Source organism: Antechinus flavipes, chromosome 6 (assembly GCF_016432865.1).
Source record: "Antechinus flavipes isolate AdamAnt ecotype Samford, QLD, Australia chromosome 6, AdamAnt_v2, whole genome shotgun sequence".
Lineage (NCBI taxonomy): Eukaryota > Metazoa > Chordata > Mammalia > Dasyuromorphia > Dasyuridae > Antechinus > Antechinus flavipes.
Window position 1 is genome coordinate 67,429,933 of NC_067403.1, and position 27,461 is coordinate 67,457,393.

The 27,461-nt window shown below is 36.6% G+C and overlaps 1 protein-coding gene across 1 annotated transcript in view; it reads right to left on the reverse strand.

Annotated features, from left to right (window-relative positions):
* TBC1D9 (TBC1 domain family member 9) overlaps nucleotides 1-27,461 on the reverse strand; it is a 113,656-nt gene that overhangs the window by 49,086 nt on the left and 37,109 nt on the right. The window contains exons 2-3 of the mRNA XM_051967231.1: nucleotides 21,495-21,605; nucleotides 1,750-1,868 (exon numbers count right to left, since the gene is read on the reverse strand). Of these exons, the coding sequence (XP_051823191.1) occupies nucleotides 1,750-1,868; nucleotides 21,495-21,605 (230 nt within the window). The remainder of the gene's footprint in view (nucleotides 1-1,749; nucleotides 1,869-21,494; nucleotides 21,606-27,461) is intronic.

The following is a 27,461-nucleotide window of genomic DNA, read 5'->3' on the forward strand; positions in this document are numbered from 1 at the left end:
ACTATGGAAACTGTCTTAATCTGCAAATGTGACCAGTATTATAACTGAGTGCTAATATTCCACTCCCATCCAGAGGACACATCTTCCAACCAAAATTTTTTTCCTACTCATTCTATATTTGAAATATGTTTGGGGGAGTAATGGCAGTGGCCCTGTATTGTTTAAAGAACAATAAATGGTGAAGTTTAGTGGTCTGTTAGACCCTAACATTTTCCTTTCTCCTTTTTCCCAATTCCTGCCTTCTGCTTAAAGTAGGGACTGATTCATTTTTCTCCACTTCTGATATCCAACAACCTGTGGAATTTCCCTTTGGCTTGCTGGGTCCACATCACTTGGGCATGATATTTGCTGTTTTCTGTCAAGTCTATTCTAAGATTGCTTCCTCCCAGGGTGGTTGTAAGTAGCAAATGAAAAAAAGTATTTATAAACCACAATGTCTGGCATATAGTAGGTGTTTAATAAATACTTATTCTCTTTCCTTTTCCTTCACTTCCTCCATTTTCCATTTTAATAATTTTCCCCTCCCCTTTTACTCTCTCTCCAGCTTTCATCTGATCCCTATGCCCAATAATAACAGTATCTTTGAGGAAATGATAAAACTGTAGAGATGTGAGTGAGTGGGTTGTGATTTCTAGACTGTATCCCTCACATCAGTACATTCACGGAAGCACTAGTATACCTCTCTTTTTTATGTGGCTCCAGAGAAACACCCCTCAGAGAAATGAGTTAGAAATGACACAAAAGGGTTTGAAACAGTTTTGGTTTTGACAATAGAAAACGAATTCAATCACATTTTGCATGACTAAAAATGTGTAATTTATATCAAATTGTTTCTCATGGAGTAAGTAGGGGAGAAAAGGAAAGAATAAATAACTCAAAATAAAAAAAATAAATTTTGTTACATGTTACTGAGGAAAAAAAATAAAATAAAAATTAAATGTTAAAAAAATTGATTCAATCCCACAAGGGACCTGAGAGTCTGTCAGGGTAGTCTCACTTTATTGAAACAGCTCCTTTCTTTCCTAAAGTTTGGTATGTAGCTTTTTAGTTTAGTTTAGTCACTCAGATATTCATTTCCCCTTTTGGCAGTATGGTGAAGTATCTCTGTAAAAAGCTGGCTTATCAATGGACAATTCATTGAAAAGTCTATAATCAAATCTTTTCAGCTTAAAAAAATTGCTTGTCAGGGCAGCTAAGTGACTCAATGGATAGAGCACCAGCCTTGAATTCAGGAGGACCTGAGTACAAACCTGTTCTCAGACACTTAACACTTCCTAGCTGTGTGATCCTAGCAAGTCACTTAACTCTAATTGCCTCAGCAAAACAACAACAAAAACAGATTACCTGGCAATCTTCTTATTGGTCAAACCTCTGGATTCTCAGTAATGCATCAGAATAGAACTTTAGTGAAGATTAATTAAACAACTCTCAGTACTTTTTAGAGTCACTTTACAGATTTAGAAACTGAGGCTCACAAAAAATAAAACTACTTGGCCAAGGGCATACAGCTAGTAATTGGCAGGGGTGGGATTTGAACTCAGTTCTTCTACCTCCAAATCTTACTCTCTATTTCCCCTGTCCTCCTACGGAACCTTCAATCTCCTCTGCATTAAGTAAAAACAGATTTTTTTATTTTTATTTTTATTTTTTATTTTATTTTTTTATTTTTTGTGAAGGAGACACTGGGGATGCCCCAAGTCAGTAGCATTGTAAGGAGAGATCAGGACAGATAAAATTTCCAGACACTACCTGTATTTTCCCTCTCACAAAGGTGGTTATGTCATTTTCATTCTCAAAGATGGAGAGAGTCTGCAGCAGATTTTGCTCAAGCCATTCCCAATGTTCAGTGATTTCTTTCCTGGAACCAGCTGAAGAAAGAACAGAAAAAACAACAGCACAATGACATCGGGGTGTTCAAATTTGATCCAAACATTTTGCATTGCACTTTGGTGCCTTTTACATAATTATCCCACTGAACACTCCAAACAGCTCTGGGAGACAGACAGCGTACATATCATCAATTCCATTTTTACAGCCAGGAAAACCGAGAATCAGAGAATTACCGTGACTTATCCATTGGGTCACAGTTGGAAAATAGCAAAACCCAGCTTCAAACCTAGGCTTCTACATCACTGAAGATTCTTTCCTTTCTCTCAGAAAGCTAAGCTCGTTTTATTAACATTTATTAACAATGAAGGGAAATGTTACCTGGGTTATTCAAATCTTTATTTTTGTTTATTTTCCCCAAGTGAGAGAGAGTAACAAAAAAAGATGAAAAGATTCAGAAATGAAAAGAGCAGCAATAAATGATGTTTGACTAGAAGGTCAAATCAGCGGGATTAAGATCACAGGATTTTGAAGTCAGGAGACAGACGTCCCATAAACTCAACCTTTACATTTAATCATGAGGAAATCAAGGATCGGAGAGGTTATAAAAGACAAGGCAGAGACGGGTTGTTCAATGGATGGAGAGCCAGAGACTGGAAGTCTGGGGGATGTCTCTGGGGACTTAATCTCTTTGGCTCTCAGTTTCCTTATGGGCAAATGGAGAACGCTGCTATCTATAGTATCTACCTCACAGGCTTGTTGGGAGGTTTCTGTGACTCCACGCATGTCCTGGGCTTTGGCAAACTTTAAAAAGCTCTATGAATGGCAATTAATGTGCAAGATCCCACAGAGAGCCAGTGCCAGAAAGCCCAGATTCTAGTCAATACACTTTACTATTTCTGCTTCTCTTTTCTGAATAAGGCAGGAGGAATGTGGAAGAGGGCTAATCATTTTTCTCACATCTAGATAGCTATTTCTAAACCTCATTTTCCTTATCAATAAAGTGGGGATTATCCTACAGGGCTGTCATGGTACAGGGGGATGAATTACTGATAAAACACACATTAATTGTATTATATTGTATTGTGTTGTATATATCATACACACACACACACATACACAAACATAGACAAACACACACACACACTGAGGATGACTGAAACAAAGTAAATAGGAAGATGCTCTCTCCCCTTCCCCCCCCCTTTTCTTTGCTGAGGTGAAGGACTATAAAATCCTCCAGATAACATCAGATTCTTCCCCAACACACACACACACCTTGCAACTTGCTAGTTGAAGTGCTTCTTATTTCTTTTTTATTCTCTAAGGGATAGCTCTTTGGAATGGGGCAAGAGAAGGGATACATTGGATACTGTAAGCAATATCAGAATAGGAAACAATAAAATTACATGTGTCCCTCTTGCTCTTGGTTTATTCATTGATTAAAAGAAAAGAAAGAATCTAAATGATTTTTTCTTTCCCCTTTTACATTATACATAAAGGATTAATAAATAGGAAATCAGAGAATTTGCATTCAAATACCACACTGATCTCTACTACCAGGGTGATCTTCAGCAAAATGTTTATCCTGTCTTAATCTCAATTTCCCTCCTGTAAAATTAGACTAGATGACCACCGAGGTCCCTTTCTAAGTTCTATGACTGAATGATTAATGAATCCTGTGACCCCAAACAAATATAAACTAGTATATTTTTTCCAACTTTTCACTTTTTCTTCTTTTTAGAACTTCTTTTTCATATGAATACAGCTCTTTCTTTGATAATAGGTTACATGTTAAGTTACAGCAATAAAAAGGGCTTTGGAATGCCTTCAATTCTGATGAAACCGCCTCCTAATAATGTGCAAAAAACGATCTTCTCTCCATTCAATTATGAATGAGGCATAAAAACAGACTGTCTCCTGGGAATAGCAGCAAAGGCTTCACTGATTCAATTCCTTGAAAAGTAATGGGGATGAGATCATCTTTCCAGCCCCCAATGAAGTCTTGAATTTTCAGTCTGCCAGAAACCTCCAAATTTAAACCATTTGAGCAGAACAGTCCATCTAAATGTCACCCCACTGACACAAAAGCAAGGATGTGGTTGTAAAGATCCTGAATTAACCTTTTTTTTTTCTTTTGAGGTTTGTTACTTGATAGATTTTTATAAAGGGGTAGTATCAAAATCACCCCTAAGTAATGTGTATAAAACATCCTGACCCCATATACTCCTACTAGAACAAAAGAATGACTTCCTGCCCACCTAGCTCATATATAAATGGATAGATTTCTTAAAGCACCTTTTCTTCCTTTCCCCCATCCTCGAATCTCTTTAACTCTTTTTGTTGGCCAGTGACTCAAAATTCTCCCCAAATCCTTCATGTCAGCTGCTGAGAAAGATCAGGAATAGCCAAAGGCCAGTGGCACCCAGAGATATGTCAAAAGGATCATCCTCCCTCCTCAAATGTCCCTGAGAGGCAGAGTAAAGACCAACAAGAGCCCTTTCTTTTGTTTCAAAGAAAACAAAAATCAAGAAGCTCAGTAAAAATCTGAGGGGATTTGGCAAAGTTAACCTTTCAACTTGGTCTTGCTAAGAAGCCAAAATTTTACTTGAAAAACAGTATTGCAAATACATACACTCAAGAAGGAAAAGGAAAATATACTTAAGAATGGGATAATTTTTTTCTTAATGTGCTAATTTGGAGTCCTCTGCAAACAAAATTCTTACGGAGTCCATAAGGTTGTCATAAGAGAAGTAGTATGTAGTCTACAATAGAGATACTACATCTAGAGTCAGCTGACAAATTTCAGGGCATCTGTGAGCTGGAGCTGGGATGGAAAATTTTTATTATGAAAAAGTGTCCATAGGTTTTACCAATCTACTGTGGGCATCCCTGACATAGAAAAATCTTTCTTTTTTAATTGAAAAAAGTTCGAAGGAGAACATAATGGACTTTTATTCACTGGGGAAAAAAGTAAAACAAAACCCCCAAACCCAAGAACTCGTGCCCTAAAGCTAGAAATCAGGAAACTTTGATTGATGGCTCTATTTTACTACTCATCAGCTATGTAACCCTAAGTAAATTATAGAATTTTTCTATTTTCATCTCTATTTCTCTATTCTCTATTTTGTCACTTTTCTTATCAAAAATGGGAGGAAATTATTCCTTTACAAGAATGCTGCTTCTTGTAAAATAATATATATGAATGTGTCTTCTCCTTTTCCTCTTACTTCTCTGCAGAATCTGGAATGTGGAACACTGCCTAAAACATCAGAGACTGTTGAGGAGATATGCTGTTTTGTTTTGGAAAAATTTTATAATTTTTTTTATTCTTTTTCCTCTACTCAGAGTCAGACCAATGGCTCAGCTGCTTCTATGATACTGATTGGAGGTTCTTGATGAGTTAGAGGGCAAAGGTGGGGTCTTCAGTGTTGCTGCTAGCAGATGATCTCATAGTTAAGGGGGCAAGACAGGCGATTTGTCAAATGACTACAAGACTAGAAATGGTTAGCAGTATCTGAAGTGGAAGCCAAGTCAAAAGAGCATGACAAAGTCTGGGGAGAAATTTGAGGGCTTTTGGTGTGGTTTAGTACCTAGGGTAAGAAACAAGATTGACTAAGTAGAATATTGCCTAGACCAAACGGCCCTCTAGAGGATATACATCTCCTCCATCACCTCATCTTTTATCTTATTTAACCTAAGGAATTCTTGGGACTTGCCACCCAATCAACTACTCGACTTTCAGGAAATTTGCATTTACAGTGCCTTGATCACTGAATAGGTATTGCCTCAGAGTGAGACCTCTTAGAAACCTTAGATGAAGGTCCCCCACTGCATCCAGGCCATCTTCCTCATCCTGATCTATATTTTGCCACTGGTTCTAGATGGAGATGGTTCTGGAGGAGAAAATGAAGCTGGTGACTTTGCCAGCCCTCCCTCACTTCATTCCAAATCCCTTGCATCTCGTGGCATCACATCAGGGCCATTTTCAAGAATGAAGGAAAAACAATAATGGCAATAAGAGCTTTTCCATCTGCTACTTGTTGTGCCTTCCAACCAGAGTGCAAGCTTCTCGAGGACAGGGGTTGTTTCATTTTTATTTGTATCTCTGGTGCTTAATGCATCAGGCTTAATACAAGTTTGTAGAATTGAATAGATTACGATGAGTTCCTTGTTTTTCATATATGAATGTGGGTATGTTCTCACACTAAGACATCAGATGCCTTCAGTTCTAAATACCCCTTGATTGATTCTAGTGCACTCACTGAGATTGTAGGGATTTCCTTCCCCATAAGACTGCTGAGCCTGGCTACTTTCTGTCTGTTGTGCTTTCAGAACGTCTGCCCCATTGTCTAGCTGATAATTATCCTTTTCATTTCTCCTTTCCTTCTCTATGGCTTTCTTTGCTGTCAGCAAGTCTACAGCTTGCTAACCCCCATCAACGCTACCTTTAAGGGCCTCCCTCTCTAACCTCCTAGGACACTTAGTTTTGAAACTCATCAATGCATTTATCAGATAATGCATATTGACTGTGTCTACTATGAATTTATGTTATCTAATCTCAACTGAATACTTGGCTATGTTCCATAATTCTTCTGTGATTGACTACCCCGAGAAGCAGATCCAACATATTATGTTCCAAGCAGCCACTATTCCCAAGATTTCTCCTTTCTCTTTGGAAGTCCCATGCCACAGCTGCCCTGCTTTGACCATGTGCCTCCTTGCTCTGAGAAATCTAAGTCAGTCATCCATTGTAAATAAATACCTCCATCTCCCCTTTGTACCTTTATTTACTTTCTTGGCTCCAGTCTGAGAAAAAGTGTCCCCGACCAAAGAAAATCCTTTTTTTGTGTGTGTGTTCTTGGTCTCAGTTCTCCTCACCTCCCCTCAGTCAGCCCCATCAGTTTTTCACTTCCTCTATCTTATTTTCTCTCTTTGCCTTTTTAATGACACCTTCCCTAGCGGCCTAAAAATATGTACAGGTCTTGCCAATTCTTTAAAAACTACCAGTTAAACATCTCAAACTAGATGCCCATTGGACATCACAAACATCTTAAACTCAACATGTCCCAAATCTCCTTCCTGAACTTTTCCCCTCTTCCTCATTTTCCTGTCATGGTCTCCATTCTCCTGGTCACTCAAGGTCATGACTTAGATGAGATTTTTGACTCCTCACCCTCACCGATCTAGTACCTTGCACTAAGATCTCTACCATACACTGCTACAACCACCTTACAGACTATCTTAGACTATTATAAAGGCTTGCCCATTGGTCTTCCTGCCACAAGTCTTTCTCCAGATCACTGTTAAAGTAATCTTCCTAAAGTTTGTTTTAACTCCAATGGTTCCCTCTCATTCTCCAGGATAAAATATGATGAAATCTGATTGTTCAACTCTACCCAGATGAAAAAGATAATTTATTTAACAAAGGTGGCAAGCCACATACTTATTGAAGAAAACTTCAGTGGTTACCCATAGCCTTTAGGATAAAATGCAAACAGCACAGGCTGGCATTTAAGGGCAGCCAAGACATAATTTTATTTTACATTATACTCTCTTAACTCATTCTTTGTCTTAGTCACACTGATTACTAGTTGTTTCCTAAAGACAACAGTTCATGTCCTTAGTCTATATGTTTAAATAAGCTATCCCACAACTGTCCTTTCTTTTAACAAGGTTTATTTCAAGTACCATTTCTTCTCCCATGAAGCCTTTCCTGCTTTCCTCACTATTAGAGGGCTCTTCCTCCTCAAAGCACCTTATTTAATTCTATATATTCCCTTCTTCTCACAATATAATGCAAGCTCTTTGAGAGAAAAGGCTATTATTTATTTTTTCTTTCTAACTTCACCATAGTGACTTGCACATTTATAGTAGATGCTTAATAACTGTTTCTTATAATAGCTTTTTGTTTTTCCAAATACATGAAAAGATAATTTTCAACATTCACCTTTGTGAAACCTTGTGTTCCATTTTCTCCTCCTTCACCCCCCCCTCCATCTCTCTCCTCCCCTAGATAGAAAGCAATGTGCAATTCTTCTAAGTATATTTTCATATTCATTTATATAACTTTTTAAAGTTATTAAACTTCATATTCATTTATATAACTTTTAAAAGTTATTTAAAAAACATACATCAGGAAATATGAACTAGTATTAATAGGGTAGATTATATTTCCTTACAAAGCAGGACAGGAAATCCCAAGATACCAGGCTGCTAGAAAGAATAACTGAGAGTAGCAGGTCACTTTTTCATATTCCTTGCAATTCCTTCCAGAATATAAAGAATTCAGGTTACCCTCCTGGGAACCATAAGGGAAAATACTCATTTGCTCTCTGAGATACTCTGATCTTGCCAATAGCTAAGCAGGTCACAAGCAGTGTTCATCCTAAAAAAGTAATTGTGGAAATGTTAGGGGATTTTAGAAACTAATATTGTTCCCCAAGGAAGGATTCACTTTTCCAATAAGTTTCTTGAATCCTCACTATCCCTTATAAATTTTTTCAATTCTCAAGGAAAGGTAGGCAAATGGTAGTGGAATTGAATATTGCATGGAGAAAATTAGGGCATGTGAAATTGTCTATTACCTCACTTGAACCAGTCAGCCCTTTTCTTTCCTGAATATTTAACTCACTTTACCAAAGTCACACTTTAAAGTTGGGTAAATAGACTAGTTCAAAGTGAGGTAATAGACAATTTTCTGGAAAAGGAAACTGTTGACAGTGAAGGAAATTATCTAAGTCACCTGCATGATCAGCTGAAAACAAGAGGAATTTTAATATCTGAGAATATAATGGGAAATCTAAGCATTCAGAAAGGCTGCGTGCCCCAAATGCCCAAAGACTGAGTGACTGCTGAGTGAGGAATACTCTTTGCTGAGAAAGGAGACTGCATTAGCCATGGGGGATGCACCAGAATGACAGACACATGGGTAGGACACACTTACAAAGTACCCTGATGACAATCAGGAAAAATATACACCTCAGTCTTCTTTCTCATCTTGTTCAATGACTTTCTTTTTTTTTTTTTTCTCTTTTTAAAAAAAATTATTTAATAATAACTTTATATTGACAGAATCCATGCCAGGGTAATTTTTTACAACATTATCCCTTGCACTCGCTTATGTTTCGATTTTTCCCCTCCCTCCCTTTACCCCCCTCCCCAATATGGCAAGCAGTCCTATATATGTTAGATATGTTGCAGTATATCCTAGATACAATACATATTTGCAGTTGTTCAATGACTTTCAAATAAGTTACATATCCTTGAAGTCTAAATAACTTGGCCCCAAGATAGTGAATTAGTTTTTCAACTTTGGACCATTCTAAAATGAAAATGGAGGCATTCAATTACCTTGAATACTAAAAAATATGGCGGGTTTTTTAAATTCAAAATTTTGGATGTGTATCTGGGACTCCTTGATTTTATTTTTAAAACTTGAATTTCAGAAAATTACAGTGATCAACTCTTAAATATCACATGTAAGTATGCAACAAAATACATAAAGATAGTTTTCAACTTTTGCCTTTGCAAAAATTTTGTGTTTCAAATTTTTCTCCCTCTTTTCTTCCTGTCTCCTTCCTCGACAGCAAGGAACCCAATATAGGTTAAACTTGTGAAATTTTTCTATACATATTTCCACACTTAGCATACTGCACAAGAAAAGTCAGATCAAAAATGAAAAAAAAATTAGAAAAACCCCCAAGTAAACAACAATAAAAAAGTGAAAATATTGTGATCCACATTCAGTCCCCATAGTCTATCTCTGGGCACAGAAGGCTCTCTCCATCACAAGACCATTGGAACTAGCCTGAATCATCTTATTGTTGAAGAGAGCCAACTTCCTCACACTAGATCATTGTATAATCTTGCTGTTGCCATGTACAATGATTTCCTGGTTCTACTCACTTCACTTAGCATCAGTTCATGTAAGTCTTTGATGGAAATGCCTTAAAGGTCATTTATTTCACAGCTTCCCTCATCTTACAACTGAGGAAACTAAAGCCCAAAGAGCCAAATGCTTAAGGTTGAAACAAGCTGGAAGCAGGATTTATCACTGCTTCTCTGAAAAGTAGAAGACCTCACAAGTTATTATAAAAAGGGAAAGTTCACTGAGAAAATTCTTTTTAAGCCATCAAAAACATCTAGCTTTCGATTATACAAGCTGCTGCTCTGCCTGATTTTAACTCCATCAGAACCCTCCCAGGTTAGATCATTACTTTTAATCATGATTAGTTGCTAACTTGAGCCATGAATTGGTCCCCCATTGGTCTCCTCTCCCTTCCAACTGGAGGGCTGGAGAGTGGAGGACCAAAACTCCTTTCCAAAGTTTCCTTTATAGAGTAGAGAGAGGCTCATTTCTGCCTGCCAGGTTTCAACTCCATGGAATGAGATATCCCTGGTCTTTCTCCTAACTTTGCTCTCCTGTCTCCTTTTGTATGTTGTCTCCCCACCCTAGACTGTCAGCTCCTTAAGGGTGGGCACTGTTTTTTTTTAAATTAATTATATCCCCATTTCTTGGTGCAGTACCTGGCACATGGAATTTTTGGATGGAAGGGGGAAAAGAACTAGGATTCATACCCACATCATTTAACTCCATGTTTTAAACTCTTTCTAGTATCTACAGGTCCAGAGGTAAACATAATCAGTCTTAAAAAATATTTAGGGAAACACGTTTGTTTGAAATCGTGTAAGGTCACAAAATGAGAAAAAGCTATTTTTAAAGATTTGGTATAAATATAAATGAAAAAATGGAATAGTACAAGAGACTTAAGGGTATGGACCTGGTGGTCATGAATAGAGCTTAATAACTTTATCTTGGAATTTCTTACAGTGTTTTTGTAATGACTTAGGCCATTATGAAAAGTTAATTGATAGGTTTGACATGGTGCCATTGCTAAAATTCTTTCAAGAAAAATCTCTTAACTAAAATAGCTGGGGCCACTCTGTATGTGTTGTTTCTTTTTACTTAAAAATAAGCTCCTTAAGAACAGAGATTACATATGAACCATTCTCCAATGGATAAATGGTCAAAGGATATGAACAGATAATTTTCAGATGAAGAAATTAAAACCATTTCTAGTCATATGAAAAAATGCTTTAAATCATTGCTGACCAAAGAAATGCAAATTAAAACAACTCAGATACCAATACACACCTGTCAGATTGGCTAGAATGACAGGGAAAGATAATGTGGAATGTTGGAGGGAATGTGGGAAAACTGGGACACTGATACATTGTTGGTGGAACTGTGAACGAATCCAACCATTCTGGAGAGCAATTTGGAATTATGCTCAAAAAGTTATCAAACTGTGCATACCCTAAGAGATCTTAAAGAAGGGAAAGGGACCCACATGTTCAAAAACGTTTGTGGCAGCTCTTTTTGTAATGACCAGAAACTAGAAACTGAGTGGATGCCCATCAATTGGAGAATGGCTGAATAAATTATGGTATATGAATGTTAAGGAATATTATTATTCTATAAGAAACAATCAGCAGGAGGATTTCAGAGAGACCTGGAGAGACTTACATGAACTGATGCTCAGTGAAGTGAGTAGAACCAAGAGCACCCTGTACACAGCAAAAACACTATACAATGATCAATTCTGATAGAGAGGTTCTTTTCAACAATGAGGAGATTCAGGCCAGTTCCAATGGTTTTGTGATGGAGAGAGCCACCTGCACCCAGAGAAAGACCACAACATAGCATTTTCACTCTTTCTGCTGTTTGCTTGCTTTTTGTTCTCTTTCTCATTTTTTTTTTCTTTTTTGATCTGATTTTTCTTGTGCAACATGATAATTGTGAAAATATGTCTAGGAGAATTGCAACGTTTAACATATATTGGATAACTTGCCATAAGGGAGGAGATGGGTGAAGAGAGGAAGAAAAAAATTGGAACACAAGGTTTTGTAAGGGTGAATGCTGAAATCTATCTATGCTTGTAGTTTGAAAAGCTTTTAAAAACAGAACAGATTATAATGCCTGGTATACAATAGGTGCTTAATACTTGTTACCTAGCCTTCTCTTTCTATCCCCACTGGCCCACAATGGTTACTTCATCAATGTTACAGTAGGTTTTTTTTTTTATTCATTCATATTATAATGGTGAGCAATAGGCTAAAAACAAGTCTCATAGGAATATTATGAGTTCCTTACAAAACTATGCTTGTAATTTCAGGGCATGACAATATTTTACAACTTTATAACCATTCTGAGGAAAAAAAAAACTATGTGAAATAACCCAGTCAAACTAAGAAATAAAGCCTTGAAATAATAATAATAAAAAAACAACTAAAACTAAAACAAAACAAAACCTAAAACTAAATACCACCCTTGAGTCACCATTTGAAATAGCGTGCTTTTAAAGATACCAACTGGTTTCTGAGATAGAGCACCAGGAATGGTCTCCACCTAGCTACTCCTTGAAGTGCATTCTCTGCTGCTACAGCAGCTTTAAAGAAGGCAATGGAATTTCCCAACATCATCACCATTTGGTGGAGAGAACAGCAGGCACAGAATTAATTAGAAAAAGTTAATTAAGTTCTGGCATTTTGCTACCTCCCGCCTACAAGAATGTTTGGAAGGCAACATGGTGTCATGGGAAGGCCACTTGGCTGTGAATCAGGAGACCCGAGTCATGCCCTTAAGAGGCCTTGGACTCAGGCAAGTGGATTCTTGTTTCTGGGTAGTTTCCTCATCTACAAAACAAAAGTAGGATTGGACTAGTGCAAGGGTTCTTAACTTTTTTGGTATTAAGTCCCTTTTGGCCCAGTCTGTTTTAAAATAAAATAAAGAAGGAAGAGGAGGAGTAGGAGAAGAAAGAAGAAAAACGAGACGAGGAAGAGGAAGAAGAAGAAAGAAAAAGAAGAGAAAGAAGGAAAAAGAAAGAAAAGGAAAAGGAAGAAGAGAAAGAAGGAAGAGGAAAAAGAAGAGGAAGAAGAAGAGAAAGAAGGAAAAAGAATAGGAAGAAGAAAAGAAGGAGGAAGAAGAAAAGGAATAGAAAGAAGAAAAGAAGGAAGAAGAAAAGGGAGAAGAAGAAGAGAAAGAAGAAGGAGGAAGAGGAAGAAGGAAGAATAAAGAGAGGAAGAAGAGAAAGAAGAGAAAAGAAAAAGGAAGAGGAAGAAGAAGAGAAAGAAGGAAGAGGAAAAAGAAGAGGAAGAAGAAATAGTAGTTTGCAGACATCAAGTTAAGAAACCCTTGACCAGACAGATGCTCCTTTCTAAAGTTCCTTTCTTGTTCCTTTCTTGCATCATCTTCCTTGAATGTGATTTTATACATTCCTATCATACATATGGGCAGTTAGGCAGTATATAGTGCCAGATCTAGAGTCAAGAAGACTCATCTTCATGAGTTCAAATCTGGTTTCTGACATGTATTAACTGTGTGACTCTGGGCAAGTCACTTAACTCTCTTTGCCTCAGTTTCCTCATTTGTAAAATGAGTTGTAGGAGGAAATGATAAATTATTTCAATATTTTTGCCAAGAAAAGCCCAAATGAGGTCACGAAGAGTCAAACATGACTGAAAAGATGAACAACAGTCATATATAAGTGAATCTCATCTATAAGAACCTTAAAGTCAATTACTGTTTGCCTATCTCCAGTCTATAGCACACTGCACAGGCGGAGAGCAGATAGTTATTAAAATAAATGCTTATATATTGATTACAGCAGCATCCTGAGATGGTGTGTATATGCATGGGTATATATAAAGGTAAAAAATAGATTGTGTGTGTGAACTTGCATTAGGTGTATAAATCTGAAATATCCAGGGCCCTGATAAGATTCTGGAACAATAAAACAAAGCCAAACAAAGATAATGGAAAAGAGAAACCAGGTACTGATGTCCTGAGACATTACTGAGCTCAGCCATCCCTTCATCCCTCACCAGGCTGCACTGCCTTTTATTGACTTCTCCATCATTACTTCTGGTTGGTACCTCGCCTACACTGTTCAGTTTCCTTTTTCCCAATTAGGTAGATTTTAAGCTCATTGTGGGTGGGGAGGGTTTGTCTCTTTTTTTTTCCTCCTTGTATCCCCCAAGTGTCTGACCATTGTACATAGTAATAGCAACACTGTGTGATGATCAACTTTGAGAGAATCCGCTCTTCTCAGCAATATTCCAAAGGACTCATGATAGAAAATGCCATCTACATCCAGAGGAAGAAGTGTTGGGCTTTGAAGGCAAGTGGAAGCATATTATTTTCACTTTTTTGGTGGATTTTATTTCCTTTTGTCAGTTTTGCTCATCTGTTTCTCTTTGCAAAAAGGGAGGACTCATAGAGTAGGAGGATGGAGATGTAATTAGAAGTGATGTGATATCAAACAAAAGGTATTTGTAAGAAAAATAAATCATCTCTGAAGATCAGAAACTATTCACACAGGGAGGAGGCCACCAAACTTTCTCCCTCCGATTGCTCATTCCTTTCCTCAGTCACCAAAAGCCCTTCTTTTTGACAAATTCCTTGGAAGCACTATGGGGAAATTTCTCTTTGGTCACACTGACAATGGAGCAGCATACATCTGATTACTGGAACTGAGCCATCCTATATGGCACGATGGACAGCATTTTACCTCTGCCCATATGAAGTTCATGAAGAGCAATGGATTGATTCCTGTACCCAAGAGACAAGCTGTCTCCAGGGTGCCCTCGCCAGAGGGCAACAGCTGTGGGAACGAGCGGGCATCTGTTTGTCTGCCAGATAGCCAGCTGTCTGCACTTACTTCCATTAGCTGAATCGGGGAGAGAAAGGAGATCATCCCCGGAGTCTACGTTATCAAAGAAGGTAATTTCTGCAGGTGGCACAGGTCCAAAACTTGTGTTACCCAAACACCATCTCTGACTCCTCCCCCTCGCTTTTCAAACCAAGCCCATAGTCCAGCTTTATTCATTCTACTTCTACAACATTTCCTGCATCCATCAGTCCCTCACCTGCAAAAGCTTCCCCATATTTTCGCACCTCTAGCATCCCCCTACTTGCAACTCAGTCTAGTTTATGAGATTAATTGTTCATATACATAATCTTGACCATAATCTGCTCAAAAAACTTCAATGACTTTAGATTCCCTACCAAATAAAATTCTAACTCCTTTGTCTAGAATCAATGCCCTCCTCAGTTTGGATACATACCCAATTCACTTTATTCCCCTTGAGTCATTCTACATACAAAATTGTACTTTTCTTTGTGCCTTAAATGTGTCTTGTGTTTTCCTAGTTTTGTTCTATGTCTGAAATGTCCTTATGTCAGGGGTACACTCCCACATTCTCTTTGCTTCTCGACTCTCTATCACCTAATGACCATCTCAAATATTCTATCTTCCAGGAAGCCCTCCTTGATCCCCTCTTTCAGTAATAACCCATCCTTTCACTTAGCACTTTGCTGTATACCTGTTATATGATATTACATTAATTTGAATTGTATTTCCCCAATATTATACTGTAAAAAGGCATTGTGCATAGTAGTTAGAGAGCTGGTTGAAGAATTAGAAAGATAAGATCAGGTCCTAGCTCTGTTTTACCCTAGGCAAGACATTTAATTCCTTGGTGTAAAGGCTTCTAAGACACTAAGAAAGAAGTTTTTCAGTTTTTAAATTTAGACTTGTAGTGATTGGTGAAAGTTGTGAATCATTAGATTATAAAGCAAATTAATAAAATTGAAATATGCAATTATCAAAGTCTCTCTCTATATTTTAATAGTATTTAATTTTTTTCCAATTACATGTAAAAACAATTTTCCACATCCATTTTTGGTAAGATTTTGAGTTCCAAAAATTTTTCCCTCCTCCCCTCCATCCTCCTTCCCCAAGATGGAAATCAATCCAATCTTACCAAACTAAAGCAAACTAAACACACACACACACAAAGTGAAAATAGTGTGCTATGATCTACAGTCAGACTCCACCAGTTCTTTCTTTGGATGTAGAGACTGTGTTTTCCATCATGAATCTTTTGGAGTTGTCTTGAATCATTGTATTGCTAAGAGCTAAGTCTGTTATAGGTGACCATTGCACAATGTGGTTGTTATTGAGTACAATGTTTTCTTAGTTCTGCTCATTTCAGTTCAAATAAGTCTTTCCAAACTTTTTTGTAATCAGTCTGCTCATCATTTCTTATAGAACAATAGTATTCCACTGCATTCATATCCCACAACTTGTTTAGCAATTCCCCAGATGATGGGCATCCCCTCAATTTCCATTTCCACACTACCACAAAAAGATCTGCTATAAATATTTTTGTACATATGGGTCATTTCCCCTTTTTATGATCTTTTTGGGATACAGACCTAATAGTGCTATTGATGGATCAAAGGGTATGCACAGGTTGATTGCTCTTTGGGCACAGTTCCAAATGTCTCTCCAGAATGATTGGATCAATTCACAAGTCCACCAATAGTGCATTAGGGCCCCAAACTTCCCACACTCCTCCAATATTTATCATTTTCCTTTTCTGTCATACTAGTCAATCTTCTAGGTGTGAGGTGGTACCTCAGAGTTATTTTAATTTGCAGTTCTCTATTTAGAGCATTTTTTTATATGAGATAGCTTTAATTTCTTCATATGAAAATGGCCTGTTCATATCCTTTAACTATTTGTCAATTAGGGAATACAAAGTCTATGAATTTTTTAAAATTTATGTTCTACAGGTTAAAAATCCCTGCTTTAAGAACATATGTTTTGGGGAAGTTGCTAACAAGCATTGATATCTGTTTTTTTTTTTTTTTTTAACTCAACAGTACCCTATGCCAATCAGATTTGAGGTTCAGTTCTTATCTCTATCTGTAATCCCAAAACTGACATTCTGTAAGTTCCATGAAGTTGGAAAAAGTATCTTATCCAAACTTTGTTTCACCTACACTATTTAGCAAAGTACTTTGAATATAGGAGGCCTATAATAAATTATGGATTAAAACTCAAAACAAAATACAACATTTTTCTCCTCAAACCCACCCTTCCTTTGAATCTGAGGACCAATGTTTGAATCCTAGTTTTACCAATTAACAAGAAATATTGGATGTATCACTTTTTGGCCAATTTAAAATTTTTGATTTTCTATAGATACATACAAACACCCTCAGGCTCCTCCCAGGAATTTAAATTTGGGAGACTGAGGCAGATTTTTAAAAATTTAAAGCTCTCCACATAATTCTGCTCCAATTTTTCAATTATATAATTTGTAAGAAAGTTATTAAAATGCATAAACATTGACCCACATTTCAGGAAATTGGGTAGAAACCTTCATAAAAGGACCTTGGTACAGTGAGACAGCTTTTTCTAGAATCTGCAGTACTTACAGCCTAGACTGTTATTATCTTTCAGTGACAGCCACTGAATATGGTTTTAAAACTGAAATAGATTGTCAGGGTTCACTTCTAGATAAACAGGGCTCTCATAATGGCCCCATCTCCATGGAAGTGTCTTCCATAAGGAAACACTGGAGCTGTATTTTATAGGAAATCAATATGAAATAATCCCTTTTTTTTTTCAGCTAAAACTATCCTGCAAGAGGAGATTGGTTTATTGCAATGAGATTGTGCTAGGTGACAAGCCTTACTTATGTCATGTACCTATTATATATTTTCTGTGGTGGAAATGACGAAATTCTCTGGGGTTTGCAGCAAAAACCATCCTGGCTCCAGGCACACAAAAAAATCAGAAAAACCAAAGCTTTTGTTATTCTGGACCCTTCAAGTCCTGCTACAAGAGTATTCAGCTTCATGGACCAGCTCAGCCACAAAACCAGACAACCGATTGAAAAGGAATAAGCTGATGGCTGAGAAGAGGAATAAGATTGATTGAAACAAAATTCAGCGGCAAAAACTCACTGGATCCTTTGGAGGGAGAAAGAAGAGACATGTAATGAGAGATGTCTAAAATCCATAAAAGGCCTTGGAGGGATCAGATGAGGGACTGGTTGCAGAGAAGCTATAAAGCAGCTTAGAATTTATGGAAGTTGCTCTGTGGTTGGAGAAAGTGACAGGCTAAACGGTGAGAAATAGGAAAATTTTCACCTTATTGATCTTGGCTTGGTTCCTGTGGGTACCTATTTTTTCAAAGGTGATTTCATTTTCTTTCTATCATTTCTTTCTCTGTAGTTACAGAGATTTAGTTTAGCACTAATCTTGATGTCCAGTGTCGAGTGAATGTGACTTCAAACTCCCAATTCCTGGCCACAAGCCTAAAACTGCAACTCTCTTTTCTCTCCTCTCACTAAATCCTATATCTCTAAAAGATGCTCAGTTAACTTCATGTAGATTGGACATGCACAGGTTTCATTCTTTGTATAAGATTCTGGGATGTGCTCTTGGGTGTCCCCCAGGGCAAAATATGAATTCTATCTCCTATTTGCTTGGGGTCTGCCATGTTTCTCAAAATGCTATCACAATTGGTCTTCTCTATCTACTCTCAAAGCCTATTTTCTCAGCCTTCATTTACTTTAAACCATAACTCATCCTTCATTTACTCTGAACCATAAATTAAATTTTTGTTAAATGCTAAAAACTTAATTCAATCCAATAATAAAGTTTTCATAATTTCTTTTTGTGTAAAAGGAAGTACATTAGGTATTGGATATCCAAAGAGAAAATAATAGTTGCTGCCTTCAAACAGTTTACATTCCTGAAGGGAGGAGGAGATAAAACATACATTAATACATAAATAAAAAGCATATCCAAGTTAGGGCAGCTAGGTAACACAGCGGAGAGAGTGCTGAGTGAGGAGTCAAGAAGATGGGAATTCAAATCAATCCTTAGAGACTTACGAGTTAGTTGTGTGGCTCTGGGTAATTTACTTCTCTGAGTTTGCTTCAGTTTGCTCATCTGTAAAATGAGCTGTAGAAGGAAATGGCAGACCCTCCAGTATCTCTGCCAAGAAAAGCCCAAATGATCTGTATCCCAAAGAGATCTTAAAGGAGGGAAAGAGATCCACATGTGCAAAAATGTTTGTGGCAAGAAACTGGAAACTGAGCGGATGGCCATCAATTGGAGAATGGCTGAATAAATTGTGGTATATGAATGTTATGGAATATTATTGTTCTATAAGAAATGATCAGGAGGAGGATTTCAGAGAGGTCTGAATGAACTGATGCCGAGTGAAATGAGCAGAATCAGGAGATCATTGTACACCACAACAATAAGATTATGTGATGATCAACTCTATGGACATAGTTCTTTTCAGCAATGAGTTGATTCAAAGTGATTCCAATAGACTTGTAAAAGAAAGTTTCATCTGCATCCAGAGAGAGAACCAAGGAAACTTGATCAAAGCATAGTATTTTCCCCTTTTGTTGTTGTTGCTTGTTTGCTTGTTTTGATTTTTTTCCCCTTTTTCCTGTTGTTCTCTTCTGATCTGATTTTTCTTGTGCAGCATGATGAATATGGAAATATACTTAGACGCATAGCACATATTTACCCTATATTGGATTGCTTGCTGTCTTGAAGGGAAGGGAAAGGGGAAGGAGAGAAGGAGAAAAATTTGGAACACAAAGTTTTGCAAAGGTGAATGTTGAAAACTATTTTGCATATATTTGAAAATATAAAATATTTTTAAAAACATTTTATAATAATAGCTTTTTATTCTTCTAAATCTATTTCCACATTTATCATACTGCACAAAAAGAAAATCCTATTTTACAAAAAGCTCAAATGAGATCACATAGAGTTGGACATGACTGATATATGCAAAATAATTTTAAAAAGAAGAGAACCACCAATGTGTAGAGGGGGAGAAAGGACAACCAAGAAAGGCTTCATGGAAGGGGTGAATCCTTAGTTTTGCTTGAAGGAAGGAATTCTAAGAGATAGAGGTAACATAGGAGTCCACTCCAGATACAACTTGGGTAAAAAGGAGAAGATGAAAGAACATGTATGGGGAAGACCATTGTGATTGAAACTTTAAATAAAAGTCAATAATCTCCAATAAGACTTGAAGATCTTTGATTATTATTTTTTTTAGAAATATGGAAAGATAGATGAGAGACAGACTGTAGGATGCAGTCACATTAGTGACCCACTAATTTTATTTAAGCAGCATAATCATACAGTTGGATCTGCATTTTGAAAATATCATTTTGGGGCAGGATAGATTGGGAAGGGTCTAGATTGGAAGTAGAGAAATCAACTGGGAGACTATTACCATAGCCCAAGTGGGGATATGAGTGAGAAATAAGGAAAATCTGAACTATGGATGGTGACCATGAGTGGAGAGAAGGGAGTCACAAGTAATAATATAATTATTATTAATGATAATAGCAACTAGCATTTATATAGCAGGTCAAGGTCTATAAAGCACTCAACAAATCTCATTTTATCCTCAAATAACCCTGGGAGATAAGTACCATTATTATCTGCATTTTATTACTGAGGAAACTTACTCAGGCAAAAGTTAAATGACTTGTTAGATTTGGACTTAGATAGTCTTGATTCCAGCTCTAGCTATATCTGAAAACATACAATGTATGTGGGTGCCTAAGTTAAATTAATCATTTACTAAATACATACAATTTGCTAGAAACTGTGCTAAAAGATGGGGATTTAAAGACAGACACAAAAGAATTCCTTCCTTTAAAGTACTTATATATTTTATTATATGTAAATTATATATATATTTTATAGATAATATATATTATATGTGTGTGCATATGTGTTTTTCTCTCCACATACATATGTATGTATATTTTTATCTCTGGATCTATGAATATATGTGGATATATGAATAAATAGATGTGTGTGTATATAAATATATACAAAATAGATACACAAAAATAAATGAGTTTTTTTAGCAAGAAGAAGTGCCAATTATTGGGACATCAGGAAACATTTCAAAAAGAATGGGGATTGTTAACCTAGGGTTAACATTTTGATAACTATATTTTAGTATAGTTTGTTTCCTTTCACAAATTGATAGAGTTAATGCATTTCAAAGCATTATTTGAAAGAAGCCACAGGTTTCCAGACTATCAAAGGGGTTTATGGGACAAAAAATATTAAGAAGCCTCAATGTGGAAGATGGAGCTTGAGCAGAGCTTTGAAGAAAAAAAACTCTAAGACTTCTAAAAGGTGATGAGGAAACAAATTCCAAGAATTAAGGAAAGTCAAGACCATTGTGGCTGTAATCTAATTTACGGGAAGGGGAATAGGGGGGTGTCCTATAATCAAATAGGAATTATTCAGTACCATGCTATGAAGAAGGCATTCTGTTTGCTATCCACTGTGGTCACTCTAAAAGCTAGATACTAAACAATTGATGAAAAGGCATTTTCTCCTTTATTTTAGATTATGAGTTCCTGCTCTGAGAGGTCCAGAGTCAGTAATACTATCCAGCAACATTTAACTGAAGGAAATTTTGTTCTTTCTGTAGCTGCTTTGAGTCCCAGCCATAAGCAGAAAGATCATGTATAAGGGATTGGGTAACTGGATTTAGATTGTGACTCTTGGTTTTGAATCTCTTACTGCCTGTAAAGCTTTGGGGGATAAGCTGCCCTTTCTGAGAGGCAGCTTCCTCATCTGTCAAGCAAGGGCTTTGGATGCTTCTTATCAGTTCCAAATCCTATCATCTGTCAAATAAATGCTTTTCTCAGTGAATATAGTCAACAAACAAAGCAGTGTTCTCTTATGATACCAAGAACTAGCCGGGTCTTTTCTTTCTAAGTATGACAATTGGAACATTACTACTCACCGCAGGCAATGGTCCAGTATACCAATGAATCTGGAGTCTGGTAGAGGATCCGGTAAGGGGCAACTCTAGCACTGGAGTCCAGAACAACATCCAGAGTTCCCACCAGGAGACCTGGAACAGAGGAAACACTTCTGAGAAAATTCATACATCCTCATCCTGGGGACTCCTGCAAAGCCCGCCGTGGGATTTCAGGAAGATAACTTTTTGCAGACAGCTTGCTATAAGGGAAAGACCATTGGATTTGGACTGAGAAGGCATGCACCAGAGTCCCTGCCCTACCCATTCTGGCTCTATGTTTCCTTCCTCTTTGAACTCAGCTTCCTCACTTATATAATGGGCATATAATACTTACAATACCAAACTCACAGAATCGTTGTGAAGAAAATAATTTGTAAACCTTCCAATGTTTTGGAAATGAATTTTTTTATTTTTTATTTTATTATTTTGTTAAATTATTTTTTAAAACTTTTTTTATTAAACTATTTTATTTTATTATTTTATTAAGCTATTTTATTAAACTTTATTAGTTATAGTATCTTCCATTACAATAATAATGTTCAAGTTATAACAATCTTCAATTAACCAATGTTAAGAATAGTGGGATGTTTGCCAAAGACTTAGCTGAAGTCAAATATTTATTTGGCAGATAAAAATTCAGTACCCTCAAATGGAAAGTTTTCCTTGGCATTCATATTAGAAAGAGTACTAAAGACCCATACTTTAAGTTCCCTCTCGGATGCTTACAACTTATCTGATGTGGGCAAGTTACTTCACAAGCCTAGGGCTCAATGGGTTTAGACAAGATCAATCCTTAACCTGGAGTTCATGAACTTTAAAAAAAGTTAATACTAATTTTTTATATAATTGATCCCATGTATTTTATTTTATGCATTTAAAACGTTCTATAAAGGAAAATCTGAGAAAATAAATGAACTAACATAGAAGGAAGTGAGCAGAATTAGAACATTTGTAACACCAATATTGTACCAATGATAAAGTATGAATGAGCTACTCTAATCAAGACATTGATCCACGACAATTCCAAGGACCCACGATGAAAAGTACTATCCATGTCTAGAGAGAATGATCAATTCTGAGTTTCTTCCCCACTCCCCTCCATCTCTGTTTTTCTCTGTCTTCTTCCCTCCCTTCTTTCTTTCCTTCCTTTTACAACATGGCTAATATAGAAATGCTTTGTGTGACTTCACATGTATAATACCTTCTCAATGGTGGTGAAGGGACTGAAGAGAAAGAATATAAAACTGATTTTTAAAAAATGAATGTTAAAAATAAATACATGTCAAAGAAAAAAATTCTGAAAAGGGGATCCATAGTCTTCAGACTGTCAAAGGAGTCCATGACACAGAAACCTGGACTAGATAATCTTTTAGGTGCTTTCTAGCTCTAGATCTCTTGATCTGTGGGTTCTGGACTGAATAAACTCCATTCTAACATCATTCTGCCTTTGGGCAAGTCCTCACATCTCTGAGTAAGCTTCCTCCTCCTCAAGATGGGGGTAACACTTGAATGATCTCATAATTCCCTGCACTGTTGTAAGGAAGCATCTCTATAAACCTTAAAAAGCACCCTTGAGTATAATTATGAGAAATGTCACTTTTAAGAAGCTTTGATTTTATGACTTGGTCCTTTTACAGCAATGTTCCATTTCACAAATCATTTTCACTAGCTTCTCCTCCCAAATAATTATCATTATATTCTTTTTAAAGAGAATGAAATACGATGTAAGCCAGCTATGGAATTAAAGAGTGACATAGTGAATGCATTAAGGCATCCCCAGACAGAAAAGATACCCCCAGGGTCCGCTTTTGGTCTCTCACATCAACAAACTTAGTGGTTCCCTTATCAAAGAGTTTTTGGGCTGCAAGAAAAATCGGCTTGTTCAGGCAAACTCCGTTCAGACGTGGATAATCCTAATACCTCATAGGGTCACAATGTGTTATTGTTGGAAAAGACTTCAGAGACAGTTAAGTACAAAGCTTTCATTTTACAGATGAGGGAAAAGGCTTACTTGCTCAGTCTCACATTTAATTTACATGAGATCAATTTTTATCAGGACGCCAATACACTCATCTAAAATGAGAAATAAGAATGTGGTAGACTAGTAAGAGTATTAGAGAGGACTTGTGTTAAATCTCAGCTGGGCAAGATATTCCTCTACTATCAGTTGTTCTAAGCTCTTGAGATTTGGACTTAGGTTCAGTTGCATTGGCTCAGAGATCTTACTACTGAGCCTACACTCAATGCTATTTCAATATGATTCACAGCACCACCTGTGATCGTAGAAATTTGAAAACAAATTGTGTCCAATTATCGAAGAAGGGTGGACCATAGCATGGAGTATGGAGGTTTTATAATGTTAAGGTGTTGGAATAAATGATATTTCTAAAAGAACAAATCTACAACACTCCTCTATCCAAGAAGCCCGTTTTATCTTTTGTCTCTCTCTTTCTCATGCCTAGAACGCAAGCCCTCCATACCTCTACCTGCTAGAATTCTCAATTCCCTTCAAGGTTCAGTTTGTGCCATCTTCTAAAGTTGTTCCTGATCCCCCTTGTTAGTGTTTCCCATCACTGCCTGGACAAAACTACTTTGCATTTACATTTATATTTTGTATTTATATGTTATATATAATACATATATGGCAGATTTATATATATTATATTTATATTTTGTACTTATCTATTTACACATTGAATCCACCCTCCTCCCATCTCCTCGTGGACAAGAATAAATTCTTTTTTGTTTTTCCATTGCCCGGGACGATACCAGGCGAAGAGCAGGTTCCTCTCAATTGCTGGTTTTGTAAATGAACAACTGAATGCCAAATGAGGGATTTAAAAGACTACAGGAAGATGAATAGGAAGGGATGCTAAGTAATGATGAAATGATGAAAGCAGTGATTTCTTCCCCTCCCCCTCTACCCATGACTTCATTCGTATAGTAGCTCCCAAAGGGAAAATTCCTTTTAACTGTGCAAATCAGTACATTCTTTGCAATTTATGGTCTTGGAAAGTTGCCTAGGGCTCCATGAGATTAAGGGACCGGCCCAGAGTCAGATTGTCACTGTGTGTGTCAAAGAATGGGCTTTTAACTCAATCTTCTAGACTTTTAACCCAGATCATCCCTAATGCTGAATGGCTCTCTTATCTACTACCTTTCACATTCAATATTTCATCTATAATGAAAACCAGATGAAAAGGGACCAATTATAGTCGTGGATAATCTGTCTTCTTTTCCTCTGTTAAGTTCCAGAGAAAGGAGATTATCTCTGTCTCAATCATACAGGTGGGTCTCTTTTGGAGAGTCAGCACCCTACCTCTGCCTTTATCTTTGGTCACTGACCTTCTGATGGGTTGATGTTACTGTAACCAGACACTAAATCCTAGTTTCATTTTTACCTTCTATAGTCTAATGTACACAGCTAATTTTAGTGACTCTCCAAGCAGTCTGTGCCAGGTACTCTGCTAAGTTTTGCTGATACAAAGAAAGCGTAATATGTATAAATATTACACTATAAAGAATTTATATTTATATTACTCTAAAATGTAATATGGGAAACAAAATACAAACATGGATGTCAGTCAATAAACATAAAACAGTTGCTATGAGCCAGATCAATCGCTTCTCAAAATTGACTATAAAATCAATCCATTGATCAATAAGCACTCATTAAGTGCCTACTATGTGCCAAGCATATAGGCTTTCAAAAACCCTTCCTACACATTTCTTTCATTTTCCTCACACTGGAATCCCTGAGGAGGAAGTGGAGACTGACTTGATTGACTTGGAGCCATGTTGGAATGGTCTTCATAGAATTGTTTTACCTCTTTCTTCATCCTCTGAAGCAGGTTGGTTCACATGGTGCAATTACTCTCATGGCGGGGGTTTTGGATCATTCTCATCCCGGGGTAATGGAAGTTCCTCAAAAAGGTTAGTTTTTATTGCTTTTGGACACACGATAAAACCAGTTCTACCACCTTTATTATCTAAGGAAAACCTGTAAGTCACCTTTCCATTTAGCTTGGATATCTTCATCTCACTTACCATTCGGATATCTATCTATATATATATATACAGTCTATATATATATAGATCTATATATATACATATATATACATATATATAGATATATATATGACTATATATATATCTATATATATATAGATAAGACTAGCTCTTACTACCATGTTACTGGTAGGCACTGGGACATAGATCTCACAGTAAAGATACTAACAGCTGATAATATTTACAGATGGCATAAATACGATATGATTTTTTTTGAGCCAATCAGGGTTAAATATTTTGTCCAAAATTGCAGAACTATTAAGTGTCTGAGGTTGAATTTGGACTCGGGTCCTCCTGATTCCAGAGCCAGCGTTCTATCCACTGTCCCCACTATATGATTCTTAACAGCCTCTACCCATCATGATGTCACTCTGCCAATGTGCCTTAAAAAATCAGAAAAAGGCTTCAGAGGTCTGAGAGTCATTTAAAAAAGTATCTTGGTTATTATGCGTTGCCATGGCAAATTATCCTCTACTCTCAATCTACTGGTAACAGAGTCTTTCCATATTTAGTTGAGCTGGTCATTGGACAGCAAACTCAGTCAGTCCCCAGGACCGTACTCAGGAGTAACTTATTAATCAATCCATCAATTACACCAATAATTATGTGTGCCAGACATTTTGCTAAGCACTGGAAATATAAAGGCAACAACATCAAAACAGTCTCTGCCTTTAAGGAGGTTATAGCCTAATGGGAGCCTACATTCTGCTGGCCAAGTTTTTTTAGTATCCAGAGTGACTTTTTTGCATTTTTTTTTTAACAGAAATGATCTTTGTGGAAGAGTAACTGCATAAATATTATTTAACACCTCTGTCATAATTTCATCCTCCTCTGTGCATATAAAGGTTATGGCAGCATGATAAAGTACTAAGATCACAGTTCTTCTCTTAGTTCTGCCATTTATTATAGAACAAGTATTTTTTTAGCCTCAGTTTACTTATTTGTTAAATGTGAATAAAAATATCTGCTATCACAAAGCTTTTGTAAAGAAAAAAATAGGGATAAAATCCATTTATTCAAGAAACACTTATCAAGTATTTACTATATGTCTAGGTTTGAAAACATACAAACTGAAAAAAAAAAAGAACAAAGTCCCCACCCTCAAGGCATTCATAATCTATTGAGAAAACACAAATACAGAAAAAAATTAGTAGGTAAAATGTGATGGAACCAAAGGAGACCAGATAAATTGATGTAGGAAAATTTTTTTAATCTATTGAGAAAACACAAATACAGAAAAAAAATTAATAGGTAAAATATGATGGAACCAAAGGAAAGATCCAGGCAAATGGATGTAGGAAAAATTAAAAAACAAAAACAAAAACTAGCAGGAACTAACCACCATAGTGGAGGAGCCTGCTGAAACCATCAGTTATATAGGATTTCTGAGACCCTGCACGATAAAGCAAACTAATCCATTAACCAGTAGAAAAATTGATGGTTAATAAATAAATCAAATATACTTCTACCATGTTTAGTATATGTTGGACTATTTGCCATCTGGGGAGGGGGGGAAAAAGGGGAAGAAAATTGGAACACAAGGTTTTACAATATTGAAGAATTATCCATGCATATGTTTTAAAAATAAAACACTTTAATTAAAAAAAAAACTAGAATCCCACCCAAATAAATAAATAAATGATTAAGTCAAGATTCCTAGGCACACGGGGATGATCCCCAAACCAATTGATGTGTATGGCAGAATACAACACTGAGAGAGAAAATTGTCCCAGAGAATTTTAGATTAGATTATTTGAAGAAAGAAAGAAAAAAAAGAAGCCACTTAGAATTTTCTAAAAGCTTTACTATTCCCACATCTGAAATGATTGTCAAAACAGTGAACCTTTTCATCATTTCCCACACAAAGTACTGTTTTAGCAG